Genomic DNA, 26,386 nt, shown 5'->3' on the forward strand with positions numbered 1-26,386 from the left:
TATCTGTATTGTGTTGTCTTGTCTGTGCCGTGTTAAGGGCCCTAACCTGCAGGCTGGTTTCTTAGCTTGATCTCAGTGCTCTCTTTTTGTTGTAGGTGCGCCTGGCTGTAGTTGCTGTTGCTGGGCTGGAGCCTGAGGTGTGTTTTCAGCCCAGCCTCGGGGCTGCCTCTCTGCAGTGCTGCTTCTGAGACCTCCTCTCTTCTCCCTGCTCAGGTGTAGTCTGGTGGGCTCTGCTGGGGAGCCCTGCTCTGCCCTCTGGGCTCTTGCATGAGTCCTGCTGCTCCTGAGGACAGAGCTGGCCTGTGCTGTGCCCTGCCATCCTGCAGGACTGACTGCTAAAATAAAGATAAGGGGAAGTGCCAAATGATTTTAGGAGGTTTGAGTCAAAATCCTTTAATCTCAAAAAACCCAGTCTGTTCTGGGCCTGTATTTATGTTTGGAGTTCGTGGCTAGAAAAACCTCTATATTTAACATAACCTTCTTGACCAAAAGAGTCAAAGTGTCAGAAGCATAGATTTTAAAATATATTTAGAATCTTTAACCAAAAGATTCTCAGAATAGCGGAAGAGCTTTTAAAAAAAGATGAACCATGTAGGTAGTGTAACAGTCCTATGTTGTCTTTGATAAAAAGCTTCTGTAAGATTAAAGCACTGAAGGGCTTTTTAAGAAATTCCTAAATCTTTAAAGAAGTTGCATGTTGCAGGTAAAAAACTTCAAGTATTCAAGAAAAACATGTTTTACAAAATGCCCCAGTTACAGTAGAATAAAACAAATAATTCAAGAGCTGTTTGCTCTCCTGAAGAATGTAAGACTTCAGTTACAAAATTACAGGTGTTWATAGGGAATGTCCATTTTGGACAGGTGATTCAGTGGACAGCTGAAGCAGAGGTCTCTGGGATTTTCAAATCCTGCTGGGCATTGTCATTTTTAGAGGTTGTGCTAATGTGAGCTGTACTCATCCGCTTGGTCTGTATATTTTCTGCAGCACAATTTTCCTGCTGAGCACTTGATTTCTGAACTGTAGCTCTTTTTCCTGAGAATAGTAGCATCAGAAAAGCACTGAAATGCTTCCTGGGTTTGTCTTTAGATGGATCACTGTTCTGGCTCTGACATAAGGTCTGGACTCCAACCTAAACCCAGATCAGTGCTTCCAACAGCAGTACTTTGTAAGCACTTTGGTTTGGTCGTGGAAGAGATTAATTTGGATGATATGATATTTACCTGAATTACAGCACCAGTGTTTCTGAAGTAAGACACAGTACCTTTTTCATGCTAAACAAGTCCAATGCTGTGTGCTAGACAAGAACCAGTGAAGAAAAATACGTGAAAATAATGTATTAATCTAAATTTGCTATAGTTTATTATATGATAGTAAGATTCCAGAATATGTTTGTTTTGAAGAATTATTTTATGTTAGTTTAAAACAACTAATTACAGTTATATAACACGTATTCATTTTACATTAAATAAATTTAAAACACTGAACTTTGTTGCCTCTTTAATATTTGTTGCCTTTGTGTCCTTTAATTATATCTTCCCATGTGTGACATGAAGACTGCTCCATCAGGTGGCATAAAATTTCTGGATGTACTTAACAGACCATTTTAAATGTGYAGCAGAACTGGATTTGATCTCATCATTTAAAAATTACTCAACTTCCCTGCAGTCCTTGGAGTTAAGCCAGAAATGATTTCTGGCTCATGCAGTAGATGATTTTCAAAATTCTAGGATTTTTATGAGAAGCTTCCTTACTCATGGAAAAAGAGCTACAGTACCTAGAGCAGACACCTAATAATGCAATTTGGCTGAGTAATCTTAGTCTATTAATAATATATATCAAGTCTGCTTCTAGTCTCTGAGGTTTTGTGATATTTATAGCATTTCATCTAAGTGTATTGTATTGATGTTATTTAAATATTTATTGTATATGTATTGATATAACACTAATTAAAAGTTCTTTTCTAGCAAGTAAATAATACATTTTTCTGATATGCTTTTGCTCTTCTGAGAGCAAAATCTATTCAGTGTTGATATCAAAAAGCTTGTGATACTGAAACCAATACAAATGGATTTTAAACAAAAAAAAMMAMMAAMAACMMAAAACMMAAMAMAAAAMAMMMAWCCMMACMYWWAMAWTKARAMKTAYWSRKCWWRRGYWMMMRWRTTTCTTGACTCAGATATCCTTTGCAGTTCCTTCAAGCAAGGTAAAAATCAGAGTGCAAAGTCATGGTCTATTCAACACTCATTTTTAACAAACAGGGACTTTATAAATGATACAGCCCCAAAACCTGCCAAACAAGGTCATTTGTAGAAGAAATTATAGTTGTGGTAGAGCTAGCCTCCAAATAAGAYTCCTTTTCTTGTTGATGTAAATGAGGAAGATGTCTGGATCTGTTTGTGGTCATTGTGTCAGACGTGCTTCCAGAAGGTTAACTGAACCTGAGTAGTGTCTGTATCTTCCTAAGAGGAATGGCTTTCTCAAGTCTGTGTCTGATAGTTTATCTATCAACATGTGTGAAATACRTGATGCTCTCACCTCCTTATTAGCCAGTCACATGTGTTAATGACAGAGTGTTGGTGTTCATTTTTGAGTGGTTCTAATTAATGTATGGTCTTAATATACAAATACAGCATTTCATATGATACTCATAAGAAAATTGTAACTCATCAAGAACTCAGTGACTGCTGGGTACTATTAGGAACCTATTACTAGGCAGTGAGATCTTAGGGTAGTACTGTTTTTTATTCCCATGTATGTAATCTATCTATGTATTATATTCAGAAATTAGTACAGATACTACTTGCATATTTTGATTAGAGATAAAAGAGAATGTTACTTCWTTAGATAAGATGTAAGGATGATGGTATGAGGAGAAAAATGGAATCAGAGGCTGTACTACTTAGYRGGATTATATTGCTGGGATGCAGTGACCTTCAGCAATATTCACTTTCCTTATTCCAGATGGGGTAATGTGTGTTCAGGCTCTTCCTATTCCAGTATTTCCCACAAACTGTGGAGGACCAGCTGGTGTCCTTGCTATTCRGAGAGGCTGAAGGAATGGGTGACAGGGACTTCGTGAAATTCAACAAGGACAAACATGAAGTATTGCATATGGAAGGAACACTCCCTTACARCCACAGGGAGCAGCTGTACTGAGAGGACATGGGGGTTTTGGCAGAGAGCAATCTGAGCATGGGCCAKCAGCAACCTGGTCTGTATTGTCAGGAGATGGAGATTATCCCATGCTACTGTGCACAAACTAGACGGTATTTATACACTAGTCCAGTTCTGGGCTCCCCAATACCTGAAAATCATGGATAAACTGGAGAGGCCAGCAGATAGCACCATGTCTGGGTGATGGAGCACTTGCTCTCTGAAGAGAGGCTGAGGAAATGGGAAACAGAAGAAAATAAAGCTTTTGGGAGGGTCTTAAAAGGAGACCTCCACCTTGCTGGTACCTACAGTTTGCAAGAGAAATAGGGTAAGGCTTCTTGTGGTGGTGTATGGTGGGATGGTAAAAGACAGCAGGCACAAAGTGAAATGAGAACATCTCAGTGTTTAGAAGGGAAGAYCATCCATCCTGTGGGGACAGTCAGSYTCTAGGCCAGGCTGCCTGGAGAGATTGCCCAGTTTCCTTGAAGACCCTCTTTCCTTGGACATCTTCAAGGTTGAAACAAAGACCTGAGTAAACTGGTGCAAATTTGTGTCTGGGCCTCCTTTGAGGAGGAGGTCCCTTCCCACACCAGTTACTCTGCAACACAGTGAACCTATAACCCAATCCAGCAGTTTTTRCATATGCAAATCCTAGTAGCATGCAGCCCCCCCTTTTCGAATGCTGGCCCTTGGTCAGACAATATAGCACATTAGCTTTATTAGTTACTCTGTGAGCAAAGCTACAAAATTTTCACTCTAAGGCTGAAATGGACTTTTCGTGGTTCCAGGAAAGCAAGATGCATTTCAGTGGCAGCTGAAATTCCTTTTCGCTGCAGCTCTCTTATGGAGAGAATGTTTGGTGACATTTCTATCCATTTACTCTTAGACCACCTGTGTACTTTTCCATTAACAACACTRATTTATTTATGAATCCATTATGAAGCAAAAAGTCTAGACGTTTCCTCCTCTAATGTTTATTCTGTTAGGCCAAGTAGCCAAGCTCTTTGAGATTGCCCTTAGGTTGGGATAGTCTTAATACATCTTTAACTGATGCTTGCACCGCTTGACTAGAATGGCGGGGGACTAGAATGAGCCCAAGTGTCCAAACTTGCAGTGTTTTTGGTATTCTCTGCCTGTAGTGAAACCTGGAGCTGACATAACCGTGTAAGTGCGGGCGGGAGCGCAGTGCCGAGCCCGCGGGGCTGCGGGCGGCCCTGTTCCCTCAGCGCACATTTCCCGCCCAGCSGCGGGGTGGAGGGAGGAGCGGGGCCAGCCCCGGCACTGCCCGCCCTCCCGCTTCCCCTCACTCCGCCCCTCGCCGCCGGGCGGGCCCGGCCCGGCCCTCTTTCCCTCCCGTCTCCTCCTCTCCCCTCCCCTGGCAGCTGTGAGCGGTGGCAGCATCGCGGGCGGTGTCTCGTCCGCGCCCAGCTGGCGGGAGTCGAGGGACGCTGTCGGTCTGTCCGCGCTGCACGGCCCCGACATGTTCCAGCTCCTGCGAGGCTTCGTRCTGCCGGCGGCCGCCTGCGACGGGAACAGGGATGGCGACTCCCGTTACGCCAGCCTCTTCAGGAAATTGGACCTCAACGAAGACGGGAGGGTGGACATCGCCGAGCTCCAGACGGGCCTYCGGGCCATGGGCATCCCGCTGGGGAAAGAGGCGGAGGAGGTAAGCGCGGGCCCGCAGCCGCTGCCGAGCGGTGTCCGCCGGCGCCCCGCGGCCGAGAGGAGAGGAGAGGAGAGSAGGGCGAGGCGGGCCCGCCCGCCGCTCAGCCCGAGGGACGGGGCGCGGCCCGGCCCGGCCGGGGGGCCGCTCTTGGATGGAGGCGGCCTCCGGCCTGCCGTGTTCCTTCCCCGGGACGCTGTTCCAGCGCCAGGGGCCGCGTTGTACAGGCACGCCCCGGCTTGTAGGCGAAGGGTCCCGAGCGCGTACGCCTGTCGGCGCTCCCTCTGCCGAATGGGTTTACTCATCATGTGTGGACTTTTGACATCCTTTGACTTATTGTTGCGTGATACTTGATAGCACATTCCTCTTCCAGCATGATAAAGTATGGTAATTTACAGCTTTTGTCCACCACTCCACCCATGCATAATCTAAATCCGAGTAAATTAAGGTTTGCTTTGGGCGGCAGGTAGTGTAAATCTGCATAGCCGTAGGTTGCAATTTCAGAACTAGTTATTTAACCTGAACACATAGACACGGAAATTATTCTTCTTWGCATGGACTGTTGTCATATACCGAGGCCCTTTATCAGAAAATGCATTCATATAACAGGGGCTATACAACCACGAAACAGTGCACTCTGTGGGGTGGCTTCTGCCGTGATCAATTGCACTATTACATTCCTATTTTCTCTTGTATCAATGTTGTGACCTCAGAAGTCAGTAAAACTTAAGTCATCAAGCATTCCAGTGTGATGCTGGCTTGCACTAGCAGATGTGACCTGTTACCTGGAAGAGAAACTTACCTTCCCTAATTATTTTCAGTAATCCCCGGGGATCAGCATATAAAATCATTTAATGTGCAAATGTAGGCACAAGTGTTTGTGGGGTAAATCTGCACTGGCAAGGCATACATGGGTTCGTTTAGGCTGAGCGGGCACAGGTGAGATCCGTGGAGGAGCTACTACTGTAACAATTCTTATTTCAGTATAAGGAAGGGTTTTATGGCGTTCCACTGCCGTGCCTGTGCTAGCTGTTGCATACTTTCTGAAAGAGGTGCAGGAAAAGGAACTTAAATTTCAACTCCAGTGTGAAAAGATGTATTGGGTTCAATAATTCAGTGACCTTATGCTGGTTGTGTGACACTCTGCCAGTTTTTCTCTGTGGTCTCATTATTTGGTTTTGCCTCTTTCTGTTATATTTAATTCTATGTCTCCTATACTTAAGGGAAAAGTATCCAACAGGCCTCTTGAGTTGAATGGTGTTTATGCAAGATTGTAAATGAAAGCACACATTCACTTCACTATTGCTGCTGGTCAAAATCATCTTTACCGTAGGCACGTTTTGTGTTCTTAGATTTTTGTATATAAAGGAGGGACAGTTTGGCCTTTTTGATTATCCACAAGAGTTGTCAGTGTTCAGAGCATTCTAGTTATCAACTTAAGTCACAAATTACACACACATTGTTGCAAACCTGTTGTACCAGTTTGAGTGTAATAATTTGGGATTTTTACTTATATTGAACGACGTGGAAACAGGTGACCAACTCATTTGCTGGTGCGTAACAAAGGTGGTCTTCCCACATAATTCACTGAAAACGCTAGTGTGCTACTCAAAATTTGAGCAACTTATAATTGAAGTTCCACGTTCTTTCTCATAATCAGTGTTCTTCATTAATAGTGCATGTCTAAGTAGCTGTCAGATTATTCTCAGTTGCTTTAGGATAAACTGAAAGGGAAACCCATGAAATAGACATTAGCTAGACTTACCTGGATATAATAGAGAGCAGGAACTGCAGTCTTAGTTGTTAAAGAAATACAGCGTAAACAAAATAAGGCATGAGTCATCTTCTCATTTGGGAGGGGTGGTAGAATTGTTGGAGTGCAGTAAAACTTCTGTATGCTCACTGTTTTAAACTGTGGTGGGCATGGTTTGAACGAGAAACTAAACTRGGTCTGTATAACTGTTAATAACTAGACTGCTTGTAATACAACAGCCTCACTAAGAACTTGCCTTCTGCTTCTTTCCTGCCTTTATGTAGCTAATCTGCCTCCTGTACTTKCTTGCAGCTCAAAACTGCCTTCGCCCACTTCAAGCTCTAAAGTGATGTTGAATTTTTTTTTTTTTACTGTTCAGTAAAAAGTTATTTTATTAATGAAGTCAGATATTGAAATATCATATTTGTATTTGGACAGGCAGAAGTAGTCTTATAATTACTAATAACTAATGAGTAAGGAATTGAGACATGAAAATGTTATACAATCAGTAAAGTATAACCTACTGAACTGCTCAGCCCTGCTAGCATAATGGCACCATGGATGGCATGGGCAGAGCTTGGGGTATCTTAGAGCAGAGCAGGCTTTGGTGCCTCATGGATGGGTCAGTCTGTACAACTGACTGTAACAATTTGCGTTTTTTACTTAAATTGAACAGTGGGGAAACATGTGACCAGCTAATTTGCTGGTGTTTAACAAAGGTGGTCTTCCCACATAATTCACTGAAAGCCCTGGTGTTGTTATGTTATGTTGATGCCTGTTATGTGATGCCCTGTTATGCTGGTGCTGGTCTTTGTTAAGTTTCCAAAAATCTCATGCAAGGCTGGCTTCCAACACATGGGATGAAATCCATGTACCTGGGAGCGTTTGCCATTGTTCTGCTGAGGTSTGCAGCTGCTTCCTGGCTAACCCCTGGGAAAGGGATTTTGTGAACGTTCCTGGGTTTCACTGCAAAGTCAGTTGGTTGATCCAAAGTTGTAGCATATTCACAGTATAATTCAGTGTCTGTGCTACTAGTGCTATTTGCTCTTTTGTCTTTAAGTGCAGTTCCTCTCTAGAAGGAATACGCATGTTTTTAAAAGAGACATAACTACTGTCCATCTGAGTGATAGACTACAGGTATGTACTACTCATCAGCTGTGAACCTGTAAGCTTTGGAGGCAGGTTGCATGTCCCTCTGAGGAAGAATAATTTATTCCCCATAGCAAGATATCATAGCACAATATGACAGAATCTCCTGACTGTGTTCTACTTGACCTGCCTTCTGTCAGTATCTGACAGACAAAAGTAAATGACTGGAAAATCTGAAATGTGTGCTGCTTAGAGGCTTCCAGGGTGACTCCTGTTCTGTATCGCAGTATATTACCTGTCAGGAATGGGTAACTTTGCAGAGCTTTGCAAAAGAGTCCTGACATAGATCAACACCTATGAAGAGTGAATTCAGTGTTCTGACTATCAGATGGTGCTCTACAAGCAATATGAACAGCTATTGTCCAGTGACTTTGATTAGCAGAGATACAAACTAGATGCTGGGATCAGATCACAAGTGATCTCATGCTGTGTCTTCAGAATGCTGTGAGTCTGGTAGGCGGGAGCACCATAAATGGTGTGAGTGGTTGGATGAAGTACTATTTTTGTTCATCCTTTCCTCCTGCTGCAGTCAGTCCTTACAGTAAATCCGTAGGAGGTGWACCCCATATTTCAAGCTTCAGTTTGGGATAGGAACAGCCAAGTATTCAAATTCAGATACTATTTATACATTGAGTTCTGGAGCTAGGAGTGGGAAGATTCGTTGCTGAAATGAGTAACTACATTCTGGAACCAGTCTAATGATYTGATTTGGACTAACTCTGTAACGTTTTGACATAAGTCTTTGGCTACGTTAAAGCTCTTCTGAATAAAGAAASAGTGTGAAGAGACACCTCTGTGTGGTGGAGACAGGGCCTAATGAGACAATTCTCAACTATGGTCTGTTTAGAGTAATTGACAGTTTCTGCCAATTTGAGTCCAATCAAGTAAAAAATACTCTGAACACTGGAAATAGTTTTCTGCATTTAAACTACAGAAAATTCAGAATTCTGTCAAGTGACACAGGCCTCTGTGCTGTGTTCCACTGCAGTATCTCAGTGTGAGGGTGACTGAGAATGGGGCCAGGTGTGTATTGTTTCCTTCTTTGTACTTTTTTCTGGCTTCTGGCTTTCCTTCTTTGTACTTTTTTCTGGCTTCTAAAAACTGCATCTAGATGGTGCTTCAGAGCTTGAACTTTCTATAGCAGTTCTTAGTCCAGAAAGCACACTGTTGTTTAGTGACTGAGCTAAAATATTTCTCCACTGCTTTAGWAAGATTTTTGCACTTATTTTAATTTTGGTAACTTACTCTGTTTAGCAAAATTAGAACCATAGTAGAGCCAAGTTAACTGAAGCCTCCTTCATCATATTATAGCTTAGCTAGGAACAGAGGAAACACTAATTACTTTGACAACTTTGAGGAAGATACATAACATTTTATATCACACTATATCTACTCTTAGAATTTATCATACCTGATATGCAGAATCACAGTCTTAAAAGCTTCGGGACTACCCTGTCTCTGTGTCATTCTTTTTATGAATTGAAGCTTTCTCTTACCTTAAGAGTTTGCCCAAAATCTGTTATTACAGATTTAGAGTAGTCTGGCATCTTCAACTTTTTATCAAAACAGATGTCGTGTCATGTGGTTGTAGAAAACTGGAACCATTTAGTTCCTTTAAACTTCCCTTTTCAGATCATAATAGATGTGGTGATTATGACTCATGGGGAAATTAATTGTGAAATACTGCAAATATCTTCAGTGATGTATTCAACTTGAAAATTTGAAATTGAATGTATTCCATTTACTTTGCTTTCATTGTAAGCAAACATGTAAATAATTTAATTTCTATGTGTACAGCTTCAGAAGCTTTTAACTGAGGTGTGCTATAGCCTCCAAGTCTCCCCATATGAAAGAGAAAGATGAATCTTATGTTTGTTTTCATAACACTTTAAACATCCAAGGAGATAACATGAATTATTTCTTAATACTAACTTGATAGGTTTTTTTTTCCTGAACAGGGTACAGTGAATGATTAATTCTTCCTCCTGTTGCTTCAAAGTGCAAGAATGCCAAGAATTCCCAAATATTGGAAGCCTCACCTCTGAGACGTGTCCTAACTGCTGTGTTGAAATGCTTTGCTAAATCCCTGTCTTGAGATAGCAGTGTGTCGCAGGTGAACAAACAAGGAAAACTGTTAAACCTTTTGAGAGACTACAGCCCGGATTCCTCTGTAGCAGAGTGGTCCTGTTTAATGGGAAAAGTCAGTCAACCAAGTATGCTCAAAGTCAAAAATACCAGTGTAACTTGCAAGGAATGCTGAATGAAAGTTCAAGGGATAGTTTGCATCWTCCATGTATGCTGTTTCAGATTCTTGAAATTTAATTCATAGCTATGAGTTGAGAGAGTTTATCCAGGTCCTGAAGGAGCAGCCTTTGCGAGGCATTTTGGGAGAGTGTGCTCATACTTGCATCTTGTCCTTTYTTGTCTCGTTTTCTAGAGATTTGGTTAGCTGAAATGGACCAGTGAGAAGACCTCTGCTAGTGCTGTCCTGTTAGGACGGGGAACAGGAAGGGGAAGCTCTGCAGCTGATAACAACATCTCCTGCTGTCAAGGGTGTAAGGCTGCTGTGCTGGAGTGGGGGGCTCTTCATGTGTGTCTGTGGCAGGTTTRAAGGGCCTGCTTGGATACTGTTTACATGTTGGTAGCATCCTTTGGGACGCAAGTGAGTAATGATGAATGCTGAATTTGGACAAGTTAGGAGGTCTTTGGAAGCAGTGCAGATTCCTTTTTTACTCAGTGTTGTGTTGGATTTCTGGAGGTCAAGTGTCAGTCTAGTTTGTGCGTTATGAGAACTCACTGGGCTGTAACTCTGTGTGAACACATCCTCAGGCCCTTTCCCTTTATGCTGGCTGTATCTGCCACCTGATGTAGTTTGACAAGGCTGACTTCAATAATCTTTGCTTGTGTTTTTTGGGTCATCACAGTCTGCATAAATTTGTATAGTCTTAGCAGGAATAGGAAAAGGACTGTTGTYGGCTCTGTGTCCAGTAGAGAGAGAAGTGTTGTGTGTACTTCAGCTGTGACTGAATTTGGCTTCCAATGATATTACAGTCGAATAACTTAACTTGTAGACTGCATAACAATGTGAATGACTAAAAAAATATTTTTGAGGGGAAGAATTGAAAAAGGGGAAAAAAGGGAATGTCAGGATTATTGGTTTTATATATAGTACTTCTGATTTTAAAAGCAACTGTGAAATTTGTGCATGTCTGAAGATATGGTGGTGCTCTTACTGTGGTACTGGAGTTGTTTGTACGCAATATTCAYATCTGTGCCCTTCAGAACTCTAGTTGCATATTGCAGAGCATATAATTGCTACTTGCACCAGTTATGTCTCTTGAAGTGCTGTTTGTGCTTGTGTCTTTGTAAGATAGCATGATAGGAAGCCAGTTACTTCATGATGMATCACTTCCTTTTAAACATTCTTTACATTATATTAATTAGCTGAAATAACAAGCTGATGAATATATTGATAATCCTTTGTACTCAGCAGCCCCACCTTTCACACGCAGTTCAGCTTTGTAAACAGAATGTAAAGGTTCATGCACAATACAGAAATAGTGATACTAAATAATGTAAAAATTAAACTGTAAATTTAAAAGAAAATCTACATTAAAAAGTCAAGATTTCTGTTGTGTTGCATTCCTTGTCTTTTCATTGTAGCCATGAATGTGTTAACATTCATGGCTTTGGCATAGAGCAATCTAATAATTCAACAGGACACTTACAGAGGAGGGTGAGGAGTTTTTGATGTGTATATAAAGCCTGCCTGTAATTCTTTTTTTTTTTTTTTTAACAGTCCTGCTGACTTACATTTCCACACCAAATACAGAGGTCTTCTGGAGGAGTAGGAATTCAACACTGCAACATGATTTATATAATGGAGATTTTTTTTAAAAATACCTTCAGTGTTTCAGTCTGCTTGTGGCCCTTCGCATTGGTGTTGCCCAGTCCTGCAGGACTTTGAAAGTAGCTGTATCAACAAAATATGCAACAGAAAAAAACAAAAGTACTAGAATTAGGAGGAAAAAAAAAGGGGAGAAAAGACAAAGGTAGCAGTGTTATAACTGAATAGGTCAGCACAGGARCATTTTAGTCTGTGTGAAGTCCTGTAGCATTAAAAAGAAAGATCCCAGAATAATAGCATTGTTTGGATTGGTAGTGATTGGTTGTATATTAAAGAATCATGTAGTCCAATTCTGCTGCAATAAGCAGGGTCATTTTCAACTCTTATCATGTTGCTCAGAACCCCACCCAGTCTCACCTCGAATATTTCCTGGGGTGGAGCATTTGMCAGGCTCTGGGCAACCTGTGCCAGTGTTTTACCACCTGCATTGTGAAAATCTTCTTCCCTGTATGTATTCTAAATTGACACTCACTTTGTTAAAAACCGTTGCTCCTGCCCTATTGCTGCAGGCCCTGCTAAAAAGTTTGTCCCCATCTCTTTAATATCTACTTACTTTTAAGTATTGAAAGGCTGCAGTAAGGCCTCCCTGGAGCCTTGCCTTGGCTCTCTGGGCTGCAAGCACACACTGCTAGCTCATGTCATCATCCGAGGCATCTTCCTATATCTGTTAGTAATTAACAATTCTTTATGTGGTCACCATTTCATTTTATCCAGTGAGCTATCCTTATTGCTTGGGGGTAAAAGGTTTTAGACMATGAGAAAAGAAATGGTGTGCCTTGAAAAAGAAACATTTTTCTCTTGGGTCTGGGCTTTTGTAAAGGTGAGGTGATCCCACAGTAAGGCTGTAACAAGAAAGGGTAGGTTTTATGTGGCAGGTATGCTGAACATTGTTTCCCAGGACTTGTAAGCAAGTGTTGGCACCTTACTTGGTTCCTGCTCAATTGTTGTAAGTAGGCCTATTTTAAAATGCATCCAATTCTCCTCCATCAGAGAGGTTGGTGAACCAGGCATTGGCAGAGTGACAAGTGGCTATAATTATACAAAATCTGGTAGTATATTAAATGCAGAATAGCAKAGTTGTATTCAGTGTTGAGCTGAAGTGGGGAGTGATTGAGTGATGGAATGATTTGCTCATGGAGGCTGTGGAATCTCCTTCCTTGAAGGTGTCCAAGACTCAACTGGATGGGGTCCCACATAGCCTGATCTAATTAGATCTAATTACACATGCTTGGAGCTGGGATTGTGTTCAATGGACTCCAGAGGTGCCTTCCATCTTGAATTACTGTTTGATGCTGTGAAGGGGCAGTTTGTACCTAGGACTTTGTGTGCCAGGCTTCCCACAGAATGAAGAAGGTGTCTTTCTACTGGCTGTGCCCATGGAGGAAGTTTCTGCCTGCCAAGTAGAAGACAAGCTTCTTTCTTTCTTAACAAGTGCTCCTGTTAGTTCCACAAACTTGCAAATTTTTTAATCTGCAAAATTAAAAATTAAAACTGATTTTAATCTGAAACTTTAACACCCACATAATTAGTTCATTTCATAGACAGCAAGAGGCTTTTGTTTATGTGACCTTTTAGGTGCCATACCTTTCTGTTGCCTATCATTTCTGTTTTGCTGCCCTGAGACTGGCCTGAAGTCTGGAAAATAACGGTCAAAACAAAAGTAGGAAATGGAGAATATATTTGTGCTTACCCTTTTCTCATTGTTGCAATATGAAATCCATGTCTTTGGYAGATGAACTGAAAGGTGCACCCCTTCACACACAGAAATTGCCAGCCCTCTAAACTTCATAGGAGTTCCTGTTATCTTTGGCTCACATCATCCTCKGCAGTGGAGGTTTTGTTATTATAATTTAGTTCAAGCTTTTGAGACGGAAAACCACTTAGCTTGTTCTGCATTTTGGTTTGTGTAGTTCAGATAGGAGTAGGGAACAGTAAGAATTTGAATTGAGAAGAACTCATACAAAGTGATTACAAGTGCCACATAAGTCACCTCTTCTCAGGAGAGTGTGGGTGCCCAGCAGGACACTCCAACCCTAAGGCATGAGGTGCCATGCATGGAGTAAAAGATGGCTTGAGAKTGCAGTGTCTCTGGGAGGGGACTCTTCAGAMTRGAGTAATTTCTAATGTTTGGCTTYGGTTAGTTTTTTGTTTGGCTTTGAGTKGATTTTTATTGTGCRCAACTTGCTGTATTAGGGGAGGKAAATAATTTGCTTATTTCACTGTGATGCACTGCGTCATTTTCCTCCATTTAATCGTGAAATTCTTGATAATCTTACACATTTTTGGTGTTTTGAGATGAAATGTGAAAGTACATTACTTTTTGTAGAGGGACAGGGAAGATGAAGGTGGCAGTATAATTGTATTCAGATGTCTTCAGTCTTTTCAGACACCTGCAACAAATACACCAGTTTTTTGCTTCCTCTGTGTTTAGTTTCTTTTGCCTAGAACTTGTTGGACTTTGGTCTTTTGAGGACCTCTTCTAATTAAAGAGGAGTAAACAAAATTAAAACCAGATTTTGCAGATTAGAAAGGCCATGCAAATCTTGTTGAGAGTTACTTTATTCAGAAACTACAGTTGCGCAAGGCAGTCTGCTGAATAGAAGATACTTGGGAGAATTTTTGGCATATGCTTTACATGTAACCTGTGCTCTGAAATTTTCTAGAGGAGAATAGTTTTAGAGGAGATGGTGCTGTTAGGTTGGAATCCTGTCTGGCTGATGCTGAGGGCTGCCCCACTAGGATTTCACACATGGAGGAAAGCCACAGGGCCCAATACCCAAAGGAGGGGATAAGACATAATGTTTCCTTAAATCTTGTGTTCTAGAGTGGGGTTCTGGGGTGCCTGGTTTTTTGTGTCTCCTGCCAGAGGAGAGGGCAGTGCTGTGGCRGGGTGAGGAGTGGATGGCAGCAGCTGTGGCCTTGACTCTCCGTGTCCAGAGCTGCTCTTGCTGTGGTGTAAAGCCCAAGCTCCTGAACCCTGCAGAGCTTCCTTGGCTTTTGCCTCGAGCCTCAGCAATTAGAGGCTGATGCTTGCAGGACTGCTGTAATTTCTCTTTTCTAGCAAGTTTTCACACACAGATAGTTACRTTTTCTGGTCCTGTGTTGGTAGAGAAGTGTCTGCCTGGGCTGTGTTTCAGACTTGTTTCMTGCAGTCCTGGCATTGCATACCATGTGCTCAATGCATAGTTAATTGTACATGTAGATGTTTCTATGTGCAGGACAATTCCTAGGAAGTACATGTAAGAAAGGAAGATAAGTGTGTTTGTATTTGTTACAACTTTGTTTAAATTGTAGTCAGGGCTTCAGTTCAAAAGGGAAAGCCCTGTTCTCTCAAACCCTGGGGGCTGGATGTGCCAGTGCGCTAAGATCTTTGTAATTTTTTGCTCACCATTTAAATAGTTAATTGCTGTTTGTATTTTTTATCTTTATAATTCATAATTAATGGATCASTTGATTTAGATGATAGCCAAGGTTCTGCTTGTTAAATTTTTCTGACAAATTTTATGTACAGGAGACTAACAGGCTTAAGCTTGTTCTCTCTCAGGTTTTTCTCCTGTCCCCCATCTTCCTCCACAAATTATTTGATACCTGTAGGTATAACTTGCCATTGGTGGTAAGAAACCTTGAAATTTCTGCACAGGAAAGCTATATAAATAATAAATAATGCTTTCTGAAAAATATATTTACTGCCGAGTGCTTTCTCTCTCTATGCAAATATTGAGTGTGTTAAATTCTGAAAACAAAATTATGCTTTGTGATCTGCTTTGATTTGGACAAATATTCATTTTTCTCTCAAYAGAAAATTTTGAAAGCTGGAGATACTAACCAGGATGGACAATTGGATTTTGAAGAATTTATGCAGTATCTTAAAGAGCATGAGAAAAAGATGAAACTGGCATTTAAGAGCCTGGATAAAAACAATGATGGTATGCCTTGATTTATGTTATTTGTTCCAACATTGTTGGAAGAAACTCTGCATTAAAAGTGGTTTAACTTAGATTCTTTGTCTGAGCTGGAAACAAAAAGTTGTGAATATGGAACTCTTACTTCTTTTCCTTAGCAAGATCATAATTAAAGTTTGCTATAGATTRAAAAAATAAATTATTATAGTCTTTATTCTGTTTCCTTCCAACTACACTGAACTGGGGCTCTTTGTTCCCCATATGGAAAAACAATAAGGAAATTTCTAACTATTTCTAGCTATACTAGTTTTAACTAACTGTATTTCCATCCTATTTGGTTGCATGATTTTAATGTGCCTACCTTTRCTTTGTCCTTGTGGTAGACAATCAAAGCACATCCTGTTCAAGTTGATCTTTAAATTGTCTTTGCAATTATTTGGCTGTTACRATGATCTCCAAGGTACTAAGCTGATTAAGATCCATGTTTTAAATATGTGTCTTCTTTATTTTAATGTTTCAAGGAAAAATTGAAGCATCTGAAATTGTCCAGTCCCTCAAGATATTGGGTATAAACATTTCAGAAAAACAGGCAGAAAAGATCCTGCAAAGGTCAGGAATTATTGTTTTTGGAAACATTTTAATCTTCCTTGTATTGTTAATTATTATATTTCGAAGAGTGGGATAAATGGGATTATGACTTTGAAAGGCRTTGGTAGTTACTATTGGAGCATCTGGTTCTGGGAGGAGAGTGTTACTTTGTTTCCCTGTAAATGTTGTTGATAAAGTGAAGCACTATATTATGTTTTCAAATGGAATATGACAGATGCACTTGGATAAGAGAAGCATAGTATTGAAAGGCTGTGGCAGATTCAGCCTTGAAGTCACTATGTGGAATTTGGAGTCAGTTGTTATCGATGTGATCACCCATAGTTAAAAAAAGTGGGGGAGTGGGGRAAGAAAAAGAAAAATACAGAAGGAAACCCCATCACTGTGTTTCCTGATATACTTTTGTTCAATTCCTTTTCAGTATTGATGCTGATGGGACAATGACAGTAGACTGGAATGAGTGGAGAGATCATTTTATGTTTAATCCAGCTACAGACATWGAAGAAATAATTCGATATTGGAAACATTCCACTGTAAGTTCAAGTTCTCTTTTAACCTAGTACAGCTCTTAAGTTCATCTCTGCTGTGTTAATTTGTGATATTAAGTGTAACAGCTTCACACATGTTATATTTCAAGCATATCCGTATAGTTTGGTTTTCCTTTTCACTTCAAACTCTCCCATTTACAAGCAGGATTGTGTCATATGAGTTTCTTCTGAAGGAAGAACTTCATCTAAACTTTGCAAATAATTACCAGTAATTTTTAGGACAGAATCTTCTTCCTCTTCTAGAGAAATTCCACAGAAAAATAGTAACTGTAATATTAAACATTTGTCTTTGTGCATTACGGTACGTTTTATTTGTTGAAACAAATTATGTAGACATTTTAACATTGTTATTTTGAAAYTGCTATTTGTATTTATATGGTATCATTATAATTATCAAAAAATCACTGGTGTCTTTACTGGTGATTTTCTTTTTCGTGCTCTTCTGTGCTCTAGAATTTAGTTTAAGAATACACAACATACAGCAATAGGCTACCCACTGTGCAGAGAAATTTTTGAAGTTTTTATTGAATGGAGTTGTTGACACCTCAGTGATTGATTTTTTTAAGAACAATAACAAAGTAAGTAAACCAGTAGTAGTCCTGTTTGCTAAATATCCTTCCTGTAGATTTTTGGCATAAAAAAGTAAGGTTAGATTTCTTTGAATATAGTGAGACCATTTATATCTCCAGGGATTAGTCAGCATTTCCATAATAAAAAACAGTTTATGAGATCTGAGAGCCTTGAGTATTTGACACTGTACAACCTCAGTTCAGGAATGCTTGCCAAAAGGGAGTTAGCTCCCTGTTTGCTGAAGAAAGCACTTGAAACACTGCTATGAGATCAAATAATCCTGGTCCCAGTTACTTAGTGGAAAGAACCTTAGCTTTAATAAAATGCTTCTTACTGTTATTAAACATAAGATCTGTATTTTTCWTTTCTTATTATGGAATGTCATTAGTTGCTCCCCAGAAACAACTGAGAGAGTCTCCTGTGATCTTAGTGTTGCAGTCAGCTGATGACCCAGTTATCACAGCAGGCAAAATCCAGCTACACAGCAACACAGCTGGTTTTTCAGATAAGAGCAGATGTGAGACSTCCCAGCCTGGCTGGCATTGGCAGCTCTTACAATTCTGTTTTTATTATTAAATTTTAATTGCTATCAGACTTTTCCAAACAGATAGCTACATTGGCATAGAGTTATTACAGTAGCTTATGGCCTTTCTGTTATAAACACCTTCAAATTTATCTCTTTTTTCTTAGTTGCATTTAGGTCTCATTATAAACAAGCTTTAAACACTGGAAGAAATGCATAATATCTCTAAGAACAATGAATTTATATTTTGATAATTTTGATTGTTCTTTTASTGTTTCCATGTAGTTGAGCCACTGATGATTCCTTACTTCAAAATGCCAAATGCAAGAAAGATGAATTTTCCAATTAATCTGTTCTGTGTTCAATATCCAGAATAGCTGGTGCTTATCCTTTTTGTCCAGTGGCTATATTTACAGTCTGCATTCTGCAATTTTTTTTCCAAATGACCAGGACAGTATTCTGTCTACTGACAGATAGAGCATGCAGCATAAATTAGGGATATAGTGTCTACACTTAAACTCAATGCTAATTTAGAAGGTTTATCAGTTAACACGCTTTCACGTCAGTACTTAACAGTTATTAATACATTCTTGTTCTTCTTTTAATTTTAATTTATGTGTAATAGCAAATTTGCATTATCTACAGTGTACTTTTTTTCCATRTATCATGTTACACTTAAGAGCAAAAACTGTGTTTAAGGAACATGTGAGATTTCATAGTGTTATGTCTTAGTTTAATCATTAAAGCCTGTATCAATATTGTTCTTTGACCAAATCAAATGGTTTTTATTACAATTTGCCCCCCTTAGTGAAATTTCAAACTTCTATAGCTGAGAAGTGTAATTAATTGTGCCTTTCAGTAAAACTGATGAAAAAATCTATAAAGCATTAGTCAATCTTTTAATTTTGTAGGATAATACACAGCAGTTACTGGAAAGAGAATATTCTGGTGTATCAGCTATAAAAACCCTGCTTTAAAATGTTGGGGAGGGTGGGGGAAGGAGACATGGCACATATGTGTGAATGAATTACCGTGAGAGAGAAATCTCTTGTTAGCAACCTTAGGAGATTACCAAACTAATCCCACAAGGCTGTCTGGGGAAAGGTTAGCTGCAACATWTAAGCATTTGAGCTTTAGTGCTGACTTTAAAGGACTGCTGATCATGACAGAATGTCTTTGCTTGGGCCATACTTAAGGAGAAAATTTGTTGTAATTTTTAATGATGATGGTGCAGTCTTTGAAATGGTGGGTCTGTGGTGTTATTGCTCTATATTTATGTAGAAGTCACTTAAAGCTGCTTTTCATTGAACAGCAATGCATAGTAAGTTAATTATAGAATGTAGATTAGAGATGTTTTTTATTTGTAACTAGCACTTTATTTGCACATTCTTAGGTAGTATATTGCTTTGGAATTAGAATTGTGGATAAAACTGAGGTGTTGGAATGAGACAGTTATTTGCATATCTTTGCTTTGGATTCTAAAAGGTATTGGATATAGGAGATAGTTTGACTGTTCCAGATGAGTTCACAGAGGAAGAGAAAAAGACTGGGCAGTGGTGGAAGCAGCTGTTGGCTGGAGGAGTGGCTGGTGCTGTCTCTCGAACAGGTACAGCACCCTTAGATCGCCTTAAAGTTATGATGCAGGTAGGTGCAATTTTCAACATTTTTTTTGGTTTCCAGTTTATCACTTCAGTTTTAAGAGATCTGTTAGGAAAAATTTGTGGCCGAATTCAGTATATAAATGCCAGAGGTCCAGCTATGTTTTGACAATTTTTAGTGTCCTTTATAGACATTTGGAAAAAAAAGTAACCATAATGTTGTAGTACTAGTGCCGCTAAAATAAGATCTTATTTTTCAGTAGTGCATATGGTTTCACTACTTGATACATTTAATCAATTTAATACTGACAAGTTTTATAGTCTAATCAGAGCAGTGTTCTCTACTGTGACTTTGGGTTTGATTTTTTTAGGTTCATGGTTCAAAGTCAAACAAAATGAATATAGCCAGCGGTTTCAAGCAAATGTTGAAAGAAGGTGGTGTCCGATCCCTTTGGAGAGGAAATGGTGTAAATGTTGTGAAAATAGCTCCTGAAACAGCTATTAAGTTCTGGGCTTATGAACAGGTAGGATGACAAATCAGGAATGAAAATTATGCTAAATTAAGTCCTAAATCACTCTCACTCTTCATTATTGACACTATTGTATTATATAGGACTTGTTGTCATGGTTTGGGATTTTGCCGTAGTAATTTGAGTGACTTTCAAATTTAAAATAGTCTATTATGGTAATAGAATACTTATTGTTCTGCTGGTTTTACTGTTTTATTATGAGCAGTGCAAGTAAATGATATGTCATGTATTTTAAACTGTCCCTGAGTGTGCATGGATTTGTATGGAGTACTGCATTRGTATCTAAATTGTTGTTGCAAAGTGACAGCAGGCAAAACTATCACACATTACRCCAGCTCAACTCACACGGTTTCCTTTAAAGTCAAATATCACAGTGCTGTGWATGATGCCCTCATCCTGGATTTCAGAGTTATATTTACCTCTGAATCAGCTTTAAGCATCATGTTAAGGCCTAATCCTCCTTTGGAAAATGAACTCCCATTCTGGTGTATTTAAATGAGCTTTATTTTTCCTCTGTGGGGCTTGCTAGTGCCTCAACTAAGACTAAATGAGCATACTGCACATCTCTGTACAAATAGGAAATTAAAGCAACAAAAAATCAAATGAACTTGGGGATGTTGCAAGACTGAGCAGCAGATTTTGGTGCCACAGAGGAACCTTGGGCACATTATTCTTTACTCATGGAATGACACAGCATGTACAGCTCTGTAAGTGCCTCTGTGAAATTGCTAGCTGATCTTTCATTCTTTAATTGGACAATTGGATCTACAAAGGAGTTTGTTTCGTTTTCGGGGTTCTTAATGTAGGTACCTTTGAGTTGGCTGTTTGTTGAATGCCTCATGGCATTGTGGGTGATTAAAGTATTTAATCTAAAGAATTCTTGCTGGCWGGAATGTTTATTATGTTCTGGAGAATTTTTTTGGGTCTGCAAATGTAACTGTAAATGCATGAAAAACTTAGAACAGCTTGAAAAGACATTTTGTACTGTCCTCTTGCCTTTTGTAGTAACTCTTGCCACTCCTAAAAAGCTTGTGTTGATTTTGTGTTTWAACTATACAGTATAAGAAGATACTCACTAGAGAGGATGGAAAGTTAGGCACGGTTGAAAGATTTGTGTCCGGTTCTTTGGCTGGAGCAACAGCACAAACTTCTATTTATCCCATGGAGGTAAGTAACAGGGAATCTGCTTCCACTGGAGCCTGCCAAATGTTTGGTTTKTTTCCAAAGTAAACCCCATTTTGCTCCTGAAAATATTGCAATTCCTTTYTAGTSTTAKATCCTAATTTATTTTTACTTTGGAYTTCCTTTGAGAATTTCAGTGCTGAGCATTTTAGAATATACTATGTTCTAACTGATCCTTGTAATTCTTCCATGTGTTTCACTGTATATTTTTTAAAACACTATTTAAATAAAACCTAGTTCAGGAAAAAAATCACCCTAGTTCAGGAAAAAAATCACCCAAGAATATTTAAAATTCGGTATACAAGCATTTTCTAAAGTGGGCATAAATCCTTTTCTCACTATATGTAAACAAGGAATAGTCTTGTCGGGACAGAACTGAAGTTCTGTTGTGTTATGATGGGAGGTTGTGTCTGAGAGGGAGAACAGTGTGAAGGAAGGATTTAACAGCTGCAGCTCATAAATTATATGTCATGTGTTTTAAACTGTCCCTGAGTGTGCATGGCTTTGTATGGAGTACTGCATTAGTATCTAGATTGTTGCTTGGTGGATTGGCTGCTCTTTCCCCTGTAGAGATATCTGTAGGTATTGCAATTTAACTAGTGTTAATACATTAACTGCTGTAGTGTAACTACTACACAACATTTCACAGAAATAGGATGTACTTTCTATACTGCTCATTCTCCAGAAAGTTTATCACATGTGCACATACATGTTGGAATAGATGTTGGGTCTGGGRCTMAACCAATACCAACATCAAGTTTGGTAGTAATGGTAAGTGTAACCTAAATCGMTTTTCATAGGTAGGGATTTCAGTAGCAATAGAATTCTTTTCATTGCTGAAGTGATAATGATCTCTTTCAAGAGCATTCTTGCTGTTCCAGAGGCAGAATCCCAGCTGACCTGAGTACAGAGATGGGTTAAGTTACTGAAATGTGATGTAGATTGTCTGGATTACACTGATCAGTGAAGGCAGGTGAACTATTCCACAGTAATATCTTCTGGTCTTCCTCACAAATTTATGGTACAGTCCTAGAAGTGTTTTTAGGATGCTTCTAAGTAAGAGAGAAAAGCCAAGAGCCAGGAAATTCCTGAGGAAGATGCAGTTTTATGAGGATTTAAAGTAGACCAAGTTGTTGCTCAGGAAATTTCCTTTGGTTTTTGTTGSATGCTGTTATTTATTTCTTTGTCCTAAGATGCAGAACAGACTTGGTTGCATTATTAATCAGGTGCTGGGTTTCAGTAGTGAGACAGAATCCTTATATTTATTCCTTCACTGCCTCTCTAAGTGTCATGCTTTTTGAAAGATTATTTTCATAACATGCTTTAGTGTTTCTAGACCAGAAGTGTCATCTGCCAGCATTTTAGTGCTCTCACTTGTTCCTTAGCTAATACTTGTATTGAATATTGCCTATACTGTTRCCTTCAATTTGATTAAATGACTGCCTGTTTTAATCAAGAAACAAAGCTAAAATGCAATTTTAAATGGCTAAGAATTTGTAAGCTAGGATAAGGTAACATGTGGTGCTCTGCACTAAGGACAGCCCTGAAGAAGCATGCTGCTAGCAGCGCCTTAGCAGCAATCAAAGGAGAGTTGGAGCACCAAAGTGCAAAGCAGTTCTAGGGAATTGAATTAGCAGAGATATGCTGTGTACATAAAATAGATGAATAAACAGGTATCTAATTAAGGCTGCTATTTTTTTCCTTTTAGGTTTTAAAGACCAGATTGGCTGTGAGTAAAACAGGGCAATATTCGGGGATGTTTGACTGTGCTAAGAAGATTTTAAAAAGAGAAGGTCCAAGGGCCTTCTACAAAGGCTATATTCCTAATATTCTGGGTATAATTCCTTATGCTGGCATTGATCTTGCTGTTTATGAGGTGAGTTTAGATCATTAATGCATGTAGCCATCGTTAGTTAATTTTTAAAAAGTGTAAATATTCTTTAGAACTATTGTACTGTAATGTAGTATTACAGCTGGTTCAATTTAAAATAGACAAATGAGACTTTCCACTAACATTACTGGACCTCAGTGTTTGTATTTGCTGCTCTTGAGGAGTGCCTGGGCAGATGGGCCTTTCCATGCAACAGTACCACATAGAAAATGTACTAAGATGGGATTATACAGACCTTGGCAGTACAASAGGCTTGCACACTGGCCTAACCTTGTTAGACTGGAGCATACTCATTCTACAGTAAATATGGGCCTTAAAAAAGAAATCCATGTTGTGGTACCTATCCTGCATTTATGGTAATTTATACTTTTTTTTTCCCCAGTTGTCTGACTTATGAGTGGATTGTATTAACCTGAATTCCTTGTGTGTCTGTACMTGTCACCAGAATTCTTTCTGGCTGACACAGCTTTTCTGAGGAGTTTGAAACACTGCTGTCTTTGCTTTCAAGAGAAACTGGCACCTATTTCACCTACCAGCAATACTGAAAATCTTTTATCTACCTTAGATAATATGTGTTGCTTTTGAGTGTGTTAAATAACTCAGATGTGCACACAAATTTATTTTCTAGTCTAGACAAATCTTTTTTTGACACTGCATTAGTAATCACCAGAACTGCTTATACAAACATTTTCAAAGCTGCATGGAATTTGTTTTTTGCAGTTTGCATCTTTGTTTCTGCATGGGATGATGTGCACAGCTGTGTGAGCTTTTGTTGCACCCCATGGGGTGCTGAGTTGTTTCCTCCTCCTCTCCCCAAAGTATGCCAGGTACATGGGCACTGTTCCTCCTGCTGGATCTTTTAAGAATTTCTGTTCTATGTACTAACTGTTGTAGTCTGGTTGAAGTCCTTCCCTGTATGCTCAGGTGTTCACCTGTGCACTTTAAGTATGTAGGACTGGCCTAGAGAGATTGGTGCTTTTCAGGATTGAGCCCATAGGATTTGTTAATGAATAAAGAAGTATTTGTTTACCTTTTTGAATGCAGATCTTCTGTCTTACTGCTTAATTTTATACCTTGGCAGCTCTTAAAGAGTACATGGCTAGAACACTGTGCATCAAGCTCTGCTAACCCAGGTGTTTTTGTATTGTTGGGATGTGGCACTGCTTCCAGCACATGTGGGCAGTTAGCCAGTTACCCTCTTGCTCTTATCAGAACACGCATGCAGGCTCAAGGTGAGTTCTCTTGTATTGAAAATGCTCCTTTGGGAGCATTAAAATTGTATCCTTTGGGATAGCTCTAGCAGACACATAGGAATTAAAAAAAAAAAAACCAATTTTGGAAACCAAGGACTTACCTGGAAAATTCTTCCTAWTGTTGGTCCCTGTTCCCTCTTACCCCCCAATATTGTTCTTCATAATCAGTTTTAAAAGCAATATTTCAACACTGTATATTCTGTATATTTGTATATTTGTATATTCTGAGACCCACATTTCAGACTAAGTCAGGGGCTCTGTGTCTGTAGTCTTGTATGAAAGCGCTTTTCTAAACCTTAGAATGTTTTCTAAATTTTAGAGATTAAATGACAGGGCTTGGGTTGTCCTGTGAGGGTAGACAGCAATGTTTGCTCTGAAGGGCACTTCATAAAGACAGTTTTCATAGCTGAGATTTTTGCTTGGGTTTCTGTACAGCGTAAGGATGGGAGCCTAGATTTCCAAAGGAACATAGGTGGACAATACTTTTCAGTGGGATTTACACACATGGATATCTCCCAAATGTCCTGGATTAAAAGTTCTCTTTTCAGTGGCCTAGAGGTGATAGTAAGATCACCATCCAGGTGTTTGATACTTGCTCAAGAATTTAAATATTGCTAGAATTGTTGTATAACACATTATCTTTTTGTTCTAGCCTCGGTGGAAGGAGCTCCACAGCTAAACATGGTTGGTCTCTTTCAAAGAATTGTTGCTACAGAGGGACTCCGAGGACTTTATAGGGGCATAGCTCCTAATTTTATGAAAGTGCTTCCTGCTGTCAGCATCAGCTATGTTGTATATGAAAAAATGAAACAGAATTTGGGAATAGCATGAAATGAAGGAAAAAGGTGAGATGCTTCTAATGTTGGAAACACCAGAACAATGTTTTCTCAAGTAATCTGCTCTCACAGTTAGAGACAGATCTTTATAGAGAGATGCTGCAACTTCCATATTTGCCCTTAAATGGGAAGAAACTTTCTTAAATTTTTGTTCACCATTTCTAAACAGATACCTATATTGCACTTTAAAATGTCACTGAGTTGAAAAAAAAAATCAAGAAACTGTCTTTAAATCAGCAGTATATTTTTATTTTTAGGAAATCTTGCATATTTTACTCATTGGGTTTTTTTAAAAATTTGTCCTTTCTAAATGTGTATTTGTCTTGGATCAAACCAAAGGAAGGAGAAGTTTATGCTGCCTTGATGCTGAATATATGAAAGTGACTTTGTTTTGTCACGCTGCCTATACTCGAGCGATTCACAGGCAACATTTTGCATGCCTAGAAGTGAGCACTTTTCTTATTTTTGAAGACTGAATGTTAAGTTTATGAGAAGTAGGATTTTGGATACACACAGTGATGGAGTAACACATTAAAATGTAGCCATCACCTTTATCTTCAGGCAGACCTTTTTTATTTTTTGTTTATTTAAAGAGCCTGAGAAACTGCTGTTCTGCGGTACTGGAATACCTCAAATGGATTTACATGGTATTTTTGTAATACAATCAGCAATTCTGGTAACTTGCTCCACTGAACCTGTTTTTCGTTGCACTTGTAAATGCCAGCACCATTAACCATAGCAAAATCTTGATTACAGCTGCATGTTTTACAGGATCATAATACACAGGAACAGAAAAAGCTTAGGTRTTAGATCCATTCTGTACAAGTGCAAATTGTTTTTTAAAAACAGGGTGGAGGGTCCAGTATTGAGCTGGTAGTAATTGTAGTCCAGCCAATAGCAGAGCTCTTCATAGCTGCCTTGAAAAGAGGAATGCTTCTCATTTTGAACTCTCCATTCTCTCCCTTATTCAGAGGGCTATAGTCCACTGTGTGCTGTTAGCCAGTAGAGGATTGCATTATTACGTGAAGGTTTTTTACAGGTTTTTCTTACAAGATCAGTCTTCGTGCACGCTGGCTGTGGGTGTGAAATTGGGATAGTAAAATACTGAAGTGTTTTGTCCAAGTGACCAAGTGGCAGTGCTGACCTCAGTGCCCATCAGATTGATGTTAATGTAGCAAGCAAAGCATGCATGAAAACTTGTTAGTGCTTGAGAAGCAGCTCCTCCTCACAAAACAAAAAAGCAGCACTTCCTCAATGCAGAAAGTTAGGTGTTTCCACGTACAAGTCCTTCCCAAGTGACTTCCCTTTTTTTTTTTTTTTT

The 26,386-nt window shown here is 39.3% G+C and overlaps 1 protein-coding gene across 1 annotated transcript; it reads left to right on the top strand.

The window, feature by feature from the left end:
• Positions 1-4,497: 4,497 nt before the first annotated feature.
• Positions 4,498-26,380, top strand: SLC25A24 (solute carrier family 25 member 24). Its single transcript, XM_057364283.1, has 10 exons — positions 4,498-4,820; positions 15,426-15,552; positions 16,050-16,137; positions 16,556-16,667; positions 19,261-19,419; positions 19,745-19,897; positions 20,963-21,070; positions 22,794-22,961; positions 24,058-24,208; positions 24,882-26,380. The coding sequence occupies exons 1-10, from the start codon at positions 4,635-4,637 to the stop codon at positions 25,058-25,060; spliced, it is 1,431 nt and encodes a 476-aa protein (XP_057220266.1). The 5' UTR covers positions 4,498-4,634; the 3' UTR covers positions 25,061-26,380.
• The last annotated feature ends 6 nt before the right edge of the window (positions 26,381-26,386 follow it).

The sequence above is a fragment of the Malurus melanocephalus genome, unplaced genomic scaffold (assembly GCF_030028575.1).
Source record: "Malurus melanocephalus ecotype Western Australia unplaced genomic scaffold, MMel_1.1 scaffold_37, whole genome shotgun sequence".
NCBI classification, from domain to species: domain Eukaryota; kingdom Metazoa; phylum Chordata; class Aves; order Passeriformes; family Maluridae; genus Malurus; species Malurus melanocephalus.